This window comes from Eimeria mitis, genomic scaffold (assembly GCF_000499745.2).
Source record: "Eimeria mitis Houghton genomic scaffold, Emh_scaff82, whole genome shotgun sequence".
NCBI lineage: Eukaryota > Apicomplexa > Conoidasida > Eucoccidiorida > Eimeriidae > Eimeria > Eimeria mitis.
Window position 1 is genome coordinate 7,399 of NW_013576027.1, and position 16,544 is coordinate 23,942.

At 51.9% G+C, this 16,544-nt stretch overlaps 2 protein-coding genes across 2 annotated transcripts; one reads left to right on the forward strand and one right to left on the reverse strand.

The window, feature by feature from the left end:
• Positions 1-1,556: 1,556 nt before the first annotated feature.
• EMH_0068910 (uncharacterized protein) lies at positions 1,557-4,012 on the reverse strand (the record flags this gene model as incomplete). The annotated part of the gene is given in 5 exon segments (XM_013502061.1): positions 1,557-2,111; positions 2,115-2,161; positions 2,288-2,353; positions 3,645-3,726; positions 3,920-4,012. Coding segments are annotated over 5 exon segments (843 nt in total).
• Positions 4,013-4,440: 428 nt separating this feature from the next.
• Positions 4,441-14,935, forward strand: EMH_0069020 (adenylate cyclase, putative; the record flags this gene model as incomplete). Its single annotated transcript, XM_013502062.1, is given in 31 exon segments — positions 4,441-4,599; positions 4,838-4,949; positions 5,086-5,164; positions 5,306-5,354; positions 5,571-5,649; position 5,803; positions 5,807-6,015; positions 6,880-7,183; positions 7,329-7,398; positions 7,496-7,603; positions 7,727-7,826; positions 7,985-8,064; positions 8,187-8,293; positions 8,441-8,579; positions 8,730-8,878; positions 9,011-9,126; positions 9,282-9,400; positions 9,529-9,635; positions 9,746-9,860; positions 10,060-10,177; positions 10,460-10,512; positions 10,670-10,783; positions 10,919-11,051; positions 11,269-11,395; positions 11,510-11,586; positions 11,718-11,825; positions 12,011-12,440; positions 12,619-13,963; positions 14,093-14,148; positions 14,364-14,476; positions 14,688-14,935. Coding segments are annotated over 31 exon segments (5,124 nt in total).
• Positions 14,936-16,544: the final 1,609 nt, after the last annotated feature.

Here is a 16,544-nt window from a genome sequence, read left to right on the forward strand (position 1 = left end):
GTGATAAGTGAGTTTCAGATCAAATACACAAACGAATATCTTGAATTAAATGAACTCAGTTATGTTTTAAGGTGAGGGGTTCTCCTTCCAAGTCCATCCACTCAGGCAACTTCGCAACTTATGAGGCGTTCAACTACGGTCTGCATTGCACGTACGCCCGTGTGCTGTAGTACTGTTGAACTATTGTGAGTGTCTGCACGCCCCCCAACTGCATTCGTATTAATGGGACTCCTCTGCTCAACTGCTGTACATGGGGGAGTACTTTGGTCTGAATCGTCTTATGGCAACTAATTCATAACGCAGTTAGTAAGAACCTCGACTCCGCCGTCCATCGTAACGCGTCATTGCAGCTCGCGGCTTTCTACGAGCAACTCAGACAGACACTGTTGTCGAAATATCGAGCATTCGTACTTCACCTGTTTTGTTGGAGAAAAAAACACAGCTTTGCAGAACAACATTGTATGATCTTCACCATATCTCCCAGTAAAGTGTTTACGCTCATGAGAGTAGTTAAATTTGGACACACCTAGCCTCGCCTAGTGGTTCTCTTGTTCCCACTAACCACTTTCAAGTTTTACCAGTGAAGGGTAAACCTTAACAGTCGGGCTAAGGTTTACCCTGAAGGAGCGCTCAGTTAATTTGCTCCGTCCTCGCCTACAATGCGTGACAGTGAGGGGACGACTAGGAATCCTGGGACTATAAGCAGTTCGGCTGTGCTCCCATGTGTTTACTGTGAAGCGTACGTCTCCCGACCTTCGTCATCGACTGGGGAGGGACTGCGGCGAGTTGCTACACCGGTCCTTCTTTACTCGCATCACAATCAGATTCAGCTCTATCCTCTGTTCTGCTCCGAGCACATAGCCACGAGGCATTCACCCACAGCTCACAAAGGCAGAACTTACAGCGTTTGCAAGCTCTTTCTAAACCCTTGGGCGATCCACCAGCAGCGCAAATTCCCTACGGGTTGTAGAAGGCGGCACACAATGATATTAGCTCTTAGCTCACTGGACGGCATGTTAAAAATAATGCCAAGAAAATGAACTGCCATAGACACCCTGCCGCTGTCCGTACGCACATGAATTGACCGGAGGGCGGTTCGAAACCACGCCCTCGAGAACTGCGGCCTGAAGGCACTGCCTTAAACCACTCAGCCATCTAGCCAAGGGCACGTCTGACGTATTCTTGCATCGCGTAACACCCCACGCGGTTTGCAACTTGCAACATATCAAGAGAAAGACCTAAATGCTCAATAAAAAACTATGTAGCAGCGCATCGGCGCTGCGATGCACTTTCCTGGTGANAGAAAGACCTAAATGCTCAATAAAAAACTATGTAGCAGCGCATCGGCGCTGCGATGCACTTTCCTGGTGAATGCTGGTTTCCTATGACGCCATCCCCCGGCTGGCACCTTGAGATCAAAATGAATCCGTGTGATGGGCGTTTCCCGGGCCAGCAGCCGTCAACCGCCCAAGGAAGGCAAAGTAAGCCTAGGCGCGAGATATCTGCATCGATGCCACTCTACAATGCAGGCGCATGTACTCCACCATTCACTGGCATTACACTGCAAGAGCTCGAGAAAGAATGGCTTCCCAGGCGGCCAGCCGCTGTGGGGCCGCTAAAGAAAAGAGGCGCAGCTGCGGGGACAAGGCCTCTAAGGGGTAGATGCATATGTTGCTGAGAGAGGTATGCGCCAGCCACTCATCAGCTGCAGCTCTGCCCCGCCTGCTGATCTCTGAGACAGGTCTGCGTCTGTATCCCCTGCTGCCTCTGGCCTTTAAATACTCACCGAGGAAGTGCTCCGCAGCACCCACACGCTTTGCTGCAGCAATGCGAATATGACTCGGGTTGTACATGCAGAAAGCAGCGTAGAGAAGAGGGTGCACCTGCAAACACGCATCGGTGCCTGGGGTGCGGAGCCGCTGCTGCAACGGCAGCAGCTCCTTCATGTACACACTCTTCGCTAGCTGCTGTTGCGCATTTTGAATGCATGCGTGCAGTAGCTGCACCTGCATGCTGAATGCCTGAGGGTTGTGCAGCAGCGCGTCGTAGCGGCTCTGCAGCTGTAGCAGGTCGCACTTCCCGTCGCCTCTCTGAGATGTTTCATCGCAAAAGGNTCGTAGCGGCTCTGCAGCTGTAGCAGGTCGCACTTCCCGTCGCCTCTCTGAGATGTTTCATCGCAAAAGGAAGGAGAATCAGAGAGGGCTCCATGGGTTCCAGCGGAAACAACGGGCAGCAGTTCAGAATCTGTCGATGCACTGACACCGCCACTCTGTGCTGCTGATGTCACCTCGCTGTCCGCCTCTCCTCTCCTCGTTAAAGCGTCCTCTGCCCGGCCGCCTCTGCACCTTTGCGGCTGAAGGTCGGACAGAAAGTGGGGAATCGCCCCATGGACTGACGCCAACGAGCTACGTGAGACATGCAAATGAGGCTGCGGGGAAAAAGTCGTGGAGGCTGCGGCTACTGGGGTAAATAAAGTCTGTGGCGGAGCCTGACGAGAGTGTGGTGGCAGAAGCTTAGCATGCAGCGGTTGAAGTGTAATTCGATATGCTGTTCTGCTGAGTGCTTTCGACCTGCTCTGCTGCGTCTTCGTGCTCTGAATGTCCTCCTGGGCGACTGGTGCTGCACCACCATCCGCTTTGTATACTACTTCTCCTGGGTTATCTCCTCCCCACCAAGTCGGAAAGCGGCAGCAGGCACACTGTATCAGAGGCGTTGCAGGGAAGTTCCGAGGTCTTGGCGGCGCAGTGTAAGGGAGCCTCATTCCTCGTCACCAGTTGCGCACAACGAAGTCAAAATTTCATCATTGAATTTGCAGAGGTGACTGCCGAACAGTCAACAGCTTGCCGTCGAACGCCACCAGTGCATACTTTGAATGATCTGAAGAAAGCTTTACGCTTCAGGAGACACTTCTTCCTTCCATCCATAGAATATGCAGATCATCTGCGGGCGTGTACAACAGGGCGGGCGTTGCAAGGCATCTCTTCTACTGCAGGAGAATGCCACTTTCGAAGAAGATCCTACTCATGGCTTTAACTCGTAAATGTTCACTACTGATCGACACGCACGAGGCAGACAAGCGCCGCCTAACCGTGGATATGCTCTCCCGAAGAATGGTAAACCCACATATTCCAACAAGCCCCGTTGAGCCACACTGCAGGAGGAGGCTGAATGATTGAAAGTGCACAAAAACTGGAGGAATTATGGGTTTTTAATCTATGATTGCATCTACAATTGCAACGATCGACTGTCTTCTTGCATGCGGCTTCGGCGGGGCTGCGGCACCANTATGATTGCATCTACAATTGCAACGATCGACTGTCTTCTTGCATGCGGCTTCGGCGGGGCTGCGGCACCATCTCGTCGAGCGCCTCCTGGCCTGCGCTTCCCTGCCGTCTTTCATACTGCAGACCGGAGGTTTCTGTAGAGTGTAGAGTTTTAAGTAGTGTCAGGTATTAACAAGACAAAGACATTGCAGTGTCAGGGTGCAGCCTTGGGCTTTCCTGCCAACCCGTTGCCGCTCACGAGCCAGTGGCTCTCCATCGAGGTCCACCGACACCGCGGCTGCGAGTTGGGCTGAGCTGCTCTTCCCAGTGTAAAAACACGGGAGACAAAATATCTGGCCGAAATCGATTTTTCAGTCCGACTTGGATCATCTTCTCTGCTGCGCAGAGAAGCACTGTTGGGGGTGGGAGCCATTACCCTATACACCGCGCGAGACAGCGCATTCTGCGAAAACCTCCGTTGGACTCTGGAGCGTAACTACGCTTCCTTCAACACAGCGTGCATTTTTTGCGTGTAAGTGTCTGGGGATGCTACTGCTATAGTGTCAGGCGGTCTTAAGCATGCTGCGTAGACGGACTCAAAGGCCGAAAGGAGACGGCGAAGAAGCCTCCAGCGCTTAGAGTTTTCGCATGATCACTTGTTCAGTCGATGGGGAACCGTCTGCATCGCTCAAGCTACGACGATGGTAAGACAAAGCGAAGAGGCGTCGGAGAACACACGCTCCAAGCATGTGTTCCGCAGAACCGGTTCTTTGTCTCCTGCCACTCGGCGAGGCCTACATGCAGTATGACTTACGAGGACCTTACAGAAGCAACAGTGACTATTTGCATTGGGTATCATCTCTTTTTCACGAAGCAACTGCGAGTTTGAGCCTGGAAAGTCGCAACTGTGGCGCGCAGCGCTGTACAGTGCGTAGCCCGGCCAAACGTCCTTTACTCCNAGCCTGGAAAGTCGCAACTGTGGCGCGCAGCGCTGTACAGTGCGTAGCCCGGCCAAACGTCCTTTACTCCCCATCCTGTGTTGAGTGTTTTTGCTTTGGGCGGAACTGTAGACTTTGCGGATAGAGTTTAGCTGTGTATTAAGAGAGACTCGCGTACCTCTGGTTGCACAGCATCCGACGGCTTGGAGAGTCGAATATGTATCTGCAGCAGGTGAGGAATGCGGTTTTATGTGCGTTTGTTGGAAGGAGGGACTTCCGCCAGTCGCCCCGGTGGTCTCTACGAGGGATTTTCTCTGTGGGGCAGCTCACGGCGCCGCTCCCAAGCCCCAGAGAGGCCACCGCCTATTGAACAGTCATCCGAGACTCTGATGCCTCAGGTGAGTTTCAGTGCAACAGCTTTAAACGGGCGTGCACGCGCTTCTCCATCTGTTGCAGTTTATGTGTTGCTGAAGGCATCAGTGGCTGCTGCTGTTGTGTTACTGAGCGACATGTTTGGATGCATATGGGATTGGCTGGGAGGCGTGTAGCACCGTGAAGGAGAGGCGAGGCGAGCCTAAGGTGATTTGGCATTCATGCATTTGCTTCTGCTGCTTGCTTGTCGTATTTTGTCTTCAGGGAGATGCAGTCTCGCAGGACTGGCGTTGGCTTGCCTTGAGGTGCGAACGGCGACTTAACGCGTCAATGCAGCAACGGTCGGCTAGGCCGGACAAGATCGCCGACACACTTGGTCAGTTGCTTGCTCGTGGCTTTATCTGTCCCTCGCCGTAGCTGCGTATTTCCGCTTAAGGGGTCGGGGCGTGGGTTGCTGAGGCAAATGAAATTTCTTGGAGCATGAATTGCTGGCTGGTTCTTCTCGTGTGCAGGGCACTCGCTTGATGTGAAGCAGTTCTCCTGCTTCGTGCCCAGGACAGTGCTAGAAGCCATTGCAGACAAACGCATCAGGTGAGCGTCGACGAAATGCTGCAACTGTATGGCGGCTGTTTGGTTGTTTGGCCTGGCGGGTGTGGAATCAGATGGGGGGTGAAGCTGCAGAACCTGAGAGCAAGCCGCAGGCAGTTCGACGGTCTGTGTGCATTGCTGCAGGTACTCGGATGACTTCGACGTGCAAGTTGAGAGCTTCACGGCTGCCGTTGTACGTCTTGACCTAGTAGCAATGCATTTGCTGTTGGGGTGTCTTACTGTCTCTTGTGGATGCTTTCTTAGTGTAGATGGCTAAGGAGCAGCTTCCTTGTGCTAGGGTTTTAGCTGGCGTGCACCGAAGAGAGTTGCATAAGCGGATACAGAGTGCATTCGCTCTGAACTGCGCTTCTTGGGAGTGATCATTTGCTACTGTCCGCCTTTATTGCAGGTCTTCTGCGACGCAAGTGGCTTTACAGCACTCACGGAGGCCCTTGACACCCAACCGAATGGCGCAGAACGACTTGGCGGTGTGGGTCGAGCTCACTGTTCTGCCGCTTGAAGCGAACAAACCAATAGGCAGATGGGCATGGACCTATTTATGACTTTAGTTGCATGAAAGACGGTTAATGCTGCAGCACGAGATAATTTGTGAGGATGGTGAGGTGTTGTGTATCCTTCAGATTNTGAAAGACGGTTAATGCTGCAGCACGAGATAATTTGTGAGGATGGTGAGGTGTTGTGTATCCTTCAGATTATCAATAAGTTTTTTGACAAGATTATTCGCATTGTGCACTTCTGGGGAGGAGACATCATCAAATTCAGCGGCGATGCTCTGACAGTTGTATGGCCAGTAGATGATGAAGAGGAGGAGGATCGCCGTGATGCTGCCACAGGTGAAACACCTTTTTCTGTTGCATTAGGGCTGATGCACGGAGTGTGAATTGTCTCAAGTGCTTTCAAATCGCCTACGTCTGATACCCAGCTATTTCGGCATCGTTGTTAAACACTTTTGTCTGGCATTTGCTATGTTCGTTTGTTGAGGCGAAGAGATAAACGGAGCGGACGACAACGAATACCGAGTGGATGCTCGACAGGCTTGTCTTTTGGCCGCAAAATGCTGCATGAACCTTCACCAGTCACTACACAAGTACCCGACAGGCTTTGCTGGGAAGACATTGACTCTGCACATTGGTGCTGGCTTTGGGCGGGTCACAATTCTACAGGTCCGTAGTTCAGCGAGCGTGAGCGTGTTCGCAGCATTTCTTCACGTAAATGTTCTTAGGCACCTGCTGTTGTGTGTGCTGAGTAAGTACCACTAAAGAAAATAACGAACGTCATGACGACTCAGTCCTTCTCTGCTTGAGCTTCCAGCAGCAGCAGTTGGTTGCAGGGTCAACTCCATTGCCATGGAGGGATCCCTCTGTAGAAGAATCTGTAAGCGAGAAGGCGCGACAATTGGTGCCTGCTTTAGGCTTAAGCGTTTGGAGGCTCGAATGTTTATTAGTTTTGCGCTTCTGAGGATGATCAGGTTGGAGGCATCATGGATCGGTGGGAGTACGTGGTGGCAGGAGCACCTTTAGAAGAAATTTCAATTGCGGAGCCGCTAGCTAGCACAGGCAAGTTTGCCCCTACAAGTTGGCTTCCCTTCTCTTCCCTCTTTTTCGCATATATGTGTTGATACCCGAAATCTTAGCCTTTCCCCCACAGAGATGTCTTAAGGGCATGCGGTAAGTACTTGATCGTGTTTTTTGCGCCAGGCGAGACGGTTATTTCGCCAACGATGGCAAATGCGATGCACGGCGTTGCTACGTTGGAGCCCGTGAGCGATTCCCCGCCTGGGAGGCAGTTTTACCGGCTGTTGCCTCATGCGGATGATTTGGTGAAGATTGCTCACGAGCGGCAACAGGGTAGCCATTCCAGTGGAGAAGAAGAGGCACCGAATGACGACGCAGAGGAGGAAGAACTGGAGAGAATCCACAAGCTTGCCGATTGGAAGGTTGAACCTCCCCCTCCCCTAGCTCCCATTGAAGTCGACGCAGACGATGTTGACCTCCTCCGCAGGTAAGCAAATATGCACCCAGTATCTCCCCGACATTTTTGTGTTTTTTGTCTTACATCAATGGCTGACGTAGCCTAGACCCGGAGCCTTGCACCGAAACAGAGCTGAGCTGCTTCTCGTGGGACACTGGGTGATTGGCTCTCTCAGGTATATCCCACCGGCGGTCTTCAGACGACTCAAATCGGGCTGCAACGTGTTCCTGAACGAACTGAGGACGGTAAGTCCTGCGTTGAAAGCTTGCCTCGCATTGGAAACACACAGCATTGTAGGTAATTATGCTTAAGATGGCGTTAGTCTCATTGCATTGTTCTCAGGTGTCGGTGATGTTCATTTGCGTGCGGGGACTTGATGTTTCGTCCGCAACTGGAAGTCAAGTTGCCCACAAGCTCATGAAGATGACCCAGAAGGCAGCGTATACCATGGTGCGGTCCTTATGGGCAATTTAAGCTAGTTGCATAACCCTAGCTTTGCCTTTTCCGGTGCATTATCACGGTTGAACCCGCAGGAAGTTGTTATTGCGTCATTGCTCTCGCTCATGCTTGCAGGAAGGATCTGTGAATAAATTCCTTGTGGACGACAAAGGGGTTTTGCTGCTCGTAATGTTCGGATTGCCTCCAGTGTATCACCTAGATGACCCTGTTCGAGGTGAGTACAAATAGCTGCGAAAGCAAACCAGAATGTGAGGCAAACCATAGGACGTTTGGGCTTAATACTGGAGCCTGGGATCGCAGTGCTATTGTGAGCTGACACGCATTTGCGAGTTCCCGCTCCGGTTGCTGTTTGTGCCTCGCACTTTCTCTCAGCCATCATGGCGGGACTGCGTGTGATTGACGGCATGAAGATGTTTGGACTTGACGCTGGAATTGGCATCACCAGCGGCCGGGTCTGGTGTGGGGTATGCGAACCTTGAAGTAGTTCAGCAGGTAGAAGCAGATGCCTGGCTTCGTCGCAGTCGACTGTCGCCAGAGCGCCGAAAGGCATCTCACCGTTGTGGTTTCTGTGCAGACTGTCGGAAATGACTTACGGAAGGAATACACAGCGTTGGGGGACTTCGTCAACCTCGCGGCCAGGCTCATGGCAAAGGCGGGGCCCCGCGAAATATATGTCGATGCGTAAGACAGTGCTAGTACAGGAGACGTGTAGAAAGCGCCAAAAAACCTCTAGTTATCTAGCCCCTGCAGATTCATCCTGATCAATGCAGCAGCTAGTCGTCTTTTGTTCGATATTCGGAGCCAGTGGATGCGGTTTTGTGTGCTCAGGAACACGCACCGCGCGGCAGAGCATGCCATGGAATTCAAACAGCTGCCGAGCATGAAGGTCAAGGGGAAGGAGCATCCCATAGAAGTGTTCATGCCAACTGGAGCGCTCATTAGCACGGTGAAAACCGGCCCAGAATTGGTACGTCGTCTGCCGTAGTAGAACAACTCGGAGTAGGATTGAGGCGAATAGAACTATGAGCCGTTTGGAGTTGTAGATTCTTGCATAATTCAATTCCTTATTGCAGAGGTAGAAATTTGGAGGCTACCCAGCAAGTTATTTGTGGTTCAGGGGCCGCTTTTGTCCTGGCCAGGGTGGCCATGCCGCAACCAGCTGCAAAGTATCCTCGAGCCGTCGACGATGTATAAACAGCAGGGGAAGGCAGTGCGGCCTCCTTTGGATTACCCAGTGCCTTGTGGGCCCGTGTTCGCCCATGAATGGTGAGACTCAGAATTGTTGGTGCCCAAATAAATGGTGTATTTGCATAGAGAAGCAAAATAGTGCTTAACTAATGATGCGGCCTTTCACGGATAAGCGCCGCGTCAAGTATTGTTTGGCATGTGCTGGCTCAGGTACGAGCCGTACATGCCGCAGCTGCAGCCTTTACTGGAAGTCGGCGGGGTGATGGTCATCAAGGGAAGAGAAGGCTTAGGCGCGAAGGAGCTGGAGGATTATATTCGCGAATTTGGTGGGTTGGTGTCATATGATTTTCAGTTTACGCACATGATGAGGCTTCGGGCTGGCCAACAGAACCTCAAAATGCGCTCTAGGAATGCACTTGAATGTATGCGGAGACCAGACGAACCTCGTGCTGTTATCCAAGTGCTTGTGGTCCTTGAACAGGCTCTAAGAAATCAAATCGCCAGATGTTTTGCATCAGCAACATGCCAGATTCACCTAATCTCAACATCGGCAACGTTCCTTTACTCGCTTGGAGAAAGCTTTGTACAGAAATGGTCGAAGTAAGTATTTGAAACACTGCACTACCTTTGCGCTCCAACTATAGCTTTAGGAGGCGCTACGGATGGCATCTACTGCAACACGTGATTGCCTTTACGTTTGGCGGACGTCTGTGGGTGTGCGTGTACAGCGTTGGCGTGTCAGTGACAACCGCGAGAAAAAGGGTTATTCTCGCATTGACCGCGACAACTCAGTTTACGGCCTTACAAAGGAACTCATACATCCGTCGTTCCACTGGTAACTTCCTCAGCTACCTGCGTTCATTCCTCAGACTTGGTTTTCACGTGGTCTACAGGGGTTCCACTCTCGGTTGCGGGGATGGGAAAAATGTTTGCTTTTGTCGTCAGGCGGCTGGAGGAGATGAAGACTGTCGTGCACGGTTTAGTCCTGCCGCATGAGCTACCTGAAAATCAACGCCTCGCGAAAGAGCGCCGAAAGTGCATGAAGCAACTTCGCAAGCAGGTGGGCTATGGAGAAGTATTTGTACGTTAGGGGCGCATCGCTAGGTATCCGTGCGATTATCGTTTATGAGGATTTTCCATCAATGGGAGCCACATTCTGGCCTACGGACTTTTCGGCCGGTAGATTAACGCATTTTGCGCCTCACCTCATTACTCATTCGCTTGAGACGCTAGGCACTTTGTGATCTGCTGTGCCTCAGGGATATGTCCCCATGTCGCCCACTATGGCTCTGCTGCACAGGCCTGCAGAGTGGGTGGAACAAGCAGGCCGTCGGATTGCCCCACAAGCATTAGTTAAGAATATTGGAGTAGACTTGGGTCTGGCTGAAGCAAATTCAGGCACGTCGACACCCTGACTCTACCACTCCACATGTAGATTTCCAGTGCGGCCTTAATGTGCTTGGACAGTGCAAATTGTCACAGGGGCATCGAAGCCCGCACACTAACAGGGAGTGTGTGTCACATGGGTCTCTAAACCAGTGTAGTACAACGGAGCACCCTATGCCTGTCTAGATGACTGAGTGCACCGTCTCATGGGCGACCTTGGACAGAAACGCGGCAGTAATTGCTAATACGCAGGGTGATATGCTACTGCCGCAGATGACAGCCAGACTTCTGACAGCGAGGGGTCTACTCCACGATATTTATACGGGGTAAGTGCTGAAGCCACATATCGAAAGCAAGATTGCTGGTGAACGCAGTGCCTCTTCGTTGCTCAGTGTAACTAATAGTGCTTAGTGACCTGTTTCAGTTGTTGTCGTTACTGTTCCCTAACGTTATTTTGCTGCGAGAGCTGATGTGGATGTGCAGCCGAGCGGGGAGTCGATTGCGCCAATCATCGCGTCTCTCGTCAACGGGTTTTCCCTCTTCGAAAGCTCCATTGTGGTTTTACATGTTCGCACGGGCACTAGTGTCTTCGCTGAGGTTCGTCCACCTCCGCTGTAGGCAAGACAAGTGGGGAATAGCGAGTGGGCTGTTGGGCCTGGTCACCCCGGAGCTGCACTAGTTGATGGTCTCCTCCCGTGCGTGGGCTGTTTGTGCTGTCGCTGTTTGGTATAGATGGACCGCGACAGCTGGAGAGTCGCTCGCCTTGTGGCCCGGGTTTCTCTTGTTCGTCGTCAACACCGTCTGGATGATGACATGAGAAACTTGAAAGAGTGGCGGTGCAAACACTCGCGCAAATGTTGGTGGTGTACGTATGAAGAACCCCCCTTTTGGCCCTCCACCCGTCCACACAAGCACCTCTCATTTGCGTTCGGTCTTGGGGCTGGGCTGTTTTTGTCTTACCCAGTAGCTTTCAATTTTCCTGCCTTTGATTACAAGGTTCTAGCAGTGGCTGCCCGTCACTGGAAGGTCTTTAGATGGCGACTACTGCAAAAAGTTAGGCCGTCGTTTTGTGCTGCTTACAGGCAAAGGCTATCGCACTGCGACAGTGGTGGACAGCAGCGGGAAGGCGCACCCCGTGCAGTCCACTAGTCTATGCAAGCCTCTTCCCTCGCAGTTCTACCAGCCGCTGGTTTTTGTCCTCATATGCAGGTGCGCCAGCTGGCGTGTATACTTGTTTTGGAGTAATCCCGGCTTCATGGCCACAGCTGTTTAACGGGTTTATGGTTTGAGGCGCATGTGCAATTGTTTGCGTGTAATGCACAGTGACACCACTGACAATGTCCCGGAGCAGCAGCAACTTGTCCAAATGGCTAAGGACAACAACGCATACATTGAGCTGCGTAAGCTAAGCGAAGGGGTGGCCCCGTGGTACCTTACCTTTTAAGAGACGAATTCTGTTATAGCCCGGCTTTCTAGGGTTTGAAGTTGACAGTAAGCAGAAGTGTTGCTGCTCTGCTGCTGGTGCACACAGGCAAGCTGAATGAGGATGAGACTGCGAGCTTCTTGTCCCACTGCCTGCATATAAACCGGAAGTACTTGACTGCCGAGTTCGTGCACTATGTGCACCGTGTATCAGCAGGTGAATTTTGCTGCTAACGGCACGCATGCGCAGTGTATATAACCCAGAGCCACGCGTCTTTTTTTTGCGCAGCTGTTTCCACGTGGCGTTTCTGGGTCTGCGCTCAAAGTTCATATTCCGATGTTCACTTGTTGTTTGATTGAGTTTATGTTCGCGTTGGCTTTTTAAGCTGCTGTGGTGTTCAGGAATTCCCAAGTATATTTTCCTAACAGCCAAGCAGCTGGTGAAGGATGGCCATGTGGTTCTGAAGGAACGAAAGCGAAAGACCCGCGGAGCCGACAATCTCTTGAGAGAAAATACGCGCAACTTCGAACTGAGGTATAGACGTCTGCTGCTACAGCGCATGGGCAAGCAGTACCAGGACCTTCAACAAGAATATGAAACGCCAAGGGAAACGAGGACCCCCAGGTCTCAAGGGGCCAGTCAGGAGCCTTCGCAGGGCCCGCCGCCTTCCGACGATTCCAGCGATGAAGATGACACAGAGGTTCGCTATGTGGATGATGAGGTCATTGTGGCGGTCATTGGTCTGCTAAAGACTCTCAATAAACAAAGAATGGATTTAGGCTTAGAACCAGATGAGGTCTTCATTCCTCCTTCGTCTGCGGATGCTGAACAGTGAGCGTTGAAGCAGTGACGGCTCTCTGCTTCAGTTGGAATTCTCTCTAGGTCTTAATGCTCTGGATTTCACGTGCGAGACCCACAATTTTTCATCTGCACAAGCATATTCGGGTGCAACACTTTCACGTATCTGACTTAAGCAGCTTGCTTTTTCGTGTGATTTGTGGGTATGTAGGGCGGACTGGAGGAAACAGGCTCAGTACGATGGGTTGGCTCCTTCTTGTATGCCTCCAGATGCGGCGGCTCTGGAGCTCATGCCTCCCCCCGCTTCTTCTCTGCTGAGCTCTGTATCTTTCGCGGTCGAAGAAGGCACAGATGGAGAGCCAGTGCGTTCTCCCTTCTACTTGGCTGAGTGCTTCCGGCGACGGCTGTTAGACTGGGGACCAAAGCAGTCATCTAAGGCGAATGAGCGGGACAGAGTCGATTCGCGGGACTCGGCGGCTACCAACGAAGAGCCGCAGCTCGCGAGACGCCTTGCTTCACGACGACGAGCGCGGAATGCCACTGGTTTTGGAGGGGCCTCTGGGCACTGCCGTGTGGGAGTGCAGGAGCAGCTGGCGCAGGAGGACAGACGGAGGATCCGTAGGGGCAAGCTGACGGATGCTGAGTTCGCTCTTCTTTGCTTTAGGCCGTCGTGGATGCCACTGGACTTTGAAGACCTCGCGTGCTTAAGGAGAAGTCGCCGGAGACGGGTGGCGCAAGCGAAAAAGTGGGAGTGGGACAGCGATGCAGATGAACCCATTGTGAAGCAGGGAGATGCGGAAGACGGAGGATGGGGGATAAAGCGTTACAGTGAAGCGCGGGTTGTCTCGAACTTGAACTCTTTACCGTTTGTCCCCCAACTCGTTGCAGATTGCATGTTCACAGTTGAGCGGCTTCTGCCGGAAGAGCAGATGATGGCGAAAGTGGCTTCCGTGTTTCCCATAGCCTTCAGACCAACTGAACTCCGCATGGCGTACCCACGGCGCATGCTCTCTAAAGACTTCTACAACCTTGTCTACCAGCTTATAGTTAAGGATGTCCTCGAGGTATGTGAACCTGCGTCACAAGAAGAGCAAGAAGCGCTCAGTCATTTCATCGGGACTCCTGCACACAAGACGACTGGACAGAATACGGCCACCACAGTAACGATCACACCGCCAGATGGAGCAGACGGTTCTATCCATGGCAAGTCTGCAACTTTGCTGGATGTGCCAAGCGGTGGTGCTGGTACGCAAGCACCGCATAGCACCACCTTAGAGCACGCACCGTTTCCGGGGCTCGGCCCTGGACATGAACGCCGCCCCAGCGTCATGAAGGCAGGGGGGATTGTAACGCCAGCGAAGGTTGCAGCTGCCGGCAATGAGAAGGGTTCTCAAGACGAAGACCACTCAGCACCTGACTCTACGACGAAACAGCATCAGACTTTTGAAACAGATTTGGATGCAGGCCGTGCAGCAGGATCACCCTGGACCGGCGTTCTTGCAACACCAGAAGGAAAGGAAGTTCACATCCGCTTTACAAGTATAGCGCTGCAGAGAGTAAGTGACCGCCGCACCACGCGACCAGGACATCCTTTGGTTTATTCGCCTCTTCCCTGCATTCTGGATCCAGATTGCTGTGTGCTTACGTTCCACGCACTTCTCTGTTTCTATTCGCGTTGCATTCAGGTCGTTTCAGATTTGCTTCTCTCGGACGAACGCAAGTGGCTTACCCTTGTCTGCCGGTAAGACTGCGCTGTTTTTAGGAGGCTTTGATGTGACTGTAATATTGCCTTAATGAGCCAAGCTGCCCCTTCAGCTAATGTGGTTATATTGAGGACAAGACACTACTGCTGCATGCTGCATGCAGCAGCAAATCCCATTCATTTGAGCCAGTTCCTTGTTGGCCCGTGTTTAATGCGTGATGTTGATGTGTTGCTTTCTGCGACCTGATGCTTAGTCGTGCGCTAGCCCAAAGATTCGTTTCTCTCACTGAATCGAGGAGCAGTGAAAAGGAGTCGGGGAACTCGACCTCATGGGTTACAGAGGGCAGTGAATCGCCTGTGCACGAAAGTAAGAGATTTAGTATTTAGTGGCTTCTGTGGTGGAGAAGGCTGGCAGAGTGCACGATGTCCAGCAATTCCCAGTGTTTGTGAGTTCGCTATCGTCCTTCACTTCGTCCTTCACTCTTTCCGGAGTATTTCTGGCCCTCTTTGGGAATGTATTTGTCTGTTTTTGGACCTAGTTGAACCCGGTGTGGACTTTGCTGTGCGACAATCTGCAGCGTCTGAGGCTGTGGACGCTATTCCCGAGTCCCTACTGCAGAGCGTCTTGGAGGCGGAGAGAGAACAGCAGACGCGCGCAGGTGGACAGACCTTAAAGGTGCCAGTTATAGTTCCGCCAGAACCGGAGCACAACGAGGCGGAATTGATTAACAGTCCATCAGCAGCCTCCGTTGAAGAGTCAGACAACGCCGATTTCGCAGATGATAGAGCACAAGCGAATGACCTACAAGAAGAGGCATCTGTTTAATTCACTTGCTACAAGTTTTTATGTTTGAAGGTCATAGCAGTATTCCGTATTTGAGCGGTACTACTTGCTGCGCAACTGTCCATGTCAAAACGGTTGAGGCGCTGAGGGTGCTTGGCAACCCCGAAGACAAGCGCACAACATCTCGTTTGCCCCTTTATTCCTCCCTATAGAGCGCCCGTGTGCAGCGGATTTCTTTTATTCAACTGAATCGCAGCCTGTTACATCGCACTTTAAGGGAGGACCAAGCGGGAAGCAGGATCTAGGGTTCGGACTTTCTATTCACGTCCACCGTAATGGTGTTGCGCGTGCACTTCCACATTCATCCCTTTCGGGAAAGTGAATGCAGACAAGAAGCAGAGTCGCCGAGAATTGTTGGATACCCAGACATTGAATTTTCCCAGCACCACTGCAGAAGCAAGCGTAGATAGCAAACACCCTGCATCGGGAGCAGAGCCTTTGTAGTCTGTATCTTCACCTGTACTGCGGAGAGACGGTTTAGAAGCTGCGCTGTCTCCACTGCCTTTCTTGGATGCGTTTTTCATCATGATGGGATACAGGGACAAAGCCATCTCAAAGCATCGTACAGACCTCCCTTCTCAATATGCTGGTGAAATGTTCTCCCGTGTGAAGTAAACTGCCTCTAGTTGCAGAGATTACTCCTCCAGAGTTGAGCTCATTTACGATTGAGCTCCTTCACAGTGGCTTTGGTTGTGGAGCAGGCTGTTAGATATCACAGGTTAGTACTTGCAGTGTGTATAGATTGCCAGCATATCCGATACATTGTCATTACGACAGCTTCATCTCATTTCCTAGTGTCTAGGGGCGAACTTGTGCAACGGTGTGTTAATGGTGTTTCGAAAATAGTCTACCGTTCTCTGTACTACCCCATCGGGGGTTATTTCCATCCCTGTAAACTCTCCATTCGAATATTTTTTGTATGCATATGCAAGACAAAATGCACTGGTTGCTGGTGCTAGGAGAGCCCGCCGATGCGTCGTGCACCCCTGGATATCACGAGCAGTTAGGGCAGCGATTCTAATGTATTAGGACATTAAAGGCATCGGAGTCACACCACGGTCATGGCATATGTGCTTTTTATCCACTTCTGACTAGAGCATGCCCATATTTCCTTTCAAGCGCTTTTTTTTGCCTCCGCCTTCCGCACCTGGTTGCCGGCGTTCCGAGTTGCAGAGCCAAGCCAATGAAGTATGTAGAGCATAAAACGGCTGTTACTACGATACGACAAAGTCTCACGGGCCTTCAGCCACTCTAGACAGCTAGCAAGCCTGCGCCGTCACCAGTTCGGTGCGCTATAATGATAGTGATGGGCGGGTACGTCGAAGTAAAGGCGTCAGTACTAGCTAGCAGTAAGACTACGGGAACTAATGCGTGTTAAGCGCATACGTAGCCTCATAGAGCAACATTACAATATTACTGTTTAGTGCCCGCTGGGTTAAGGCAGGCAGCCAGTCACTCTAGCGGCATCGGGCCTAGAGAACGACCTTCAGCGGTGTTGCCCGGGTGGAAGAGCCGGGAGCGGCCGACCCCCTCGGATATTATTAACCCTCTCGGATGTTATTATTTTCTCCAACCTGATGAGCAGTGTTGC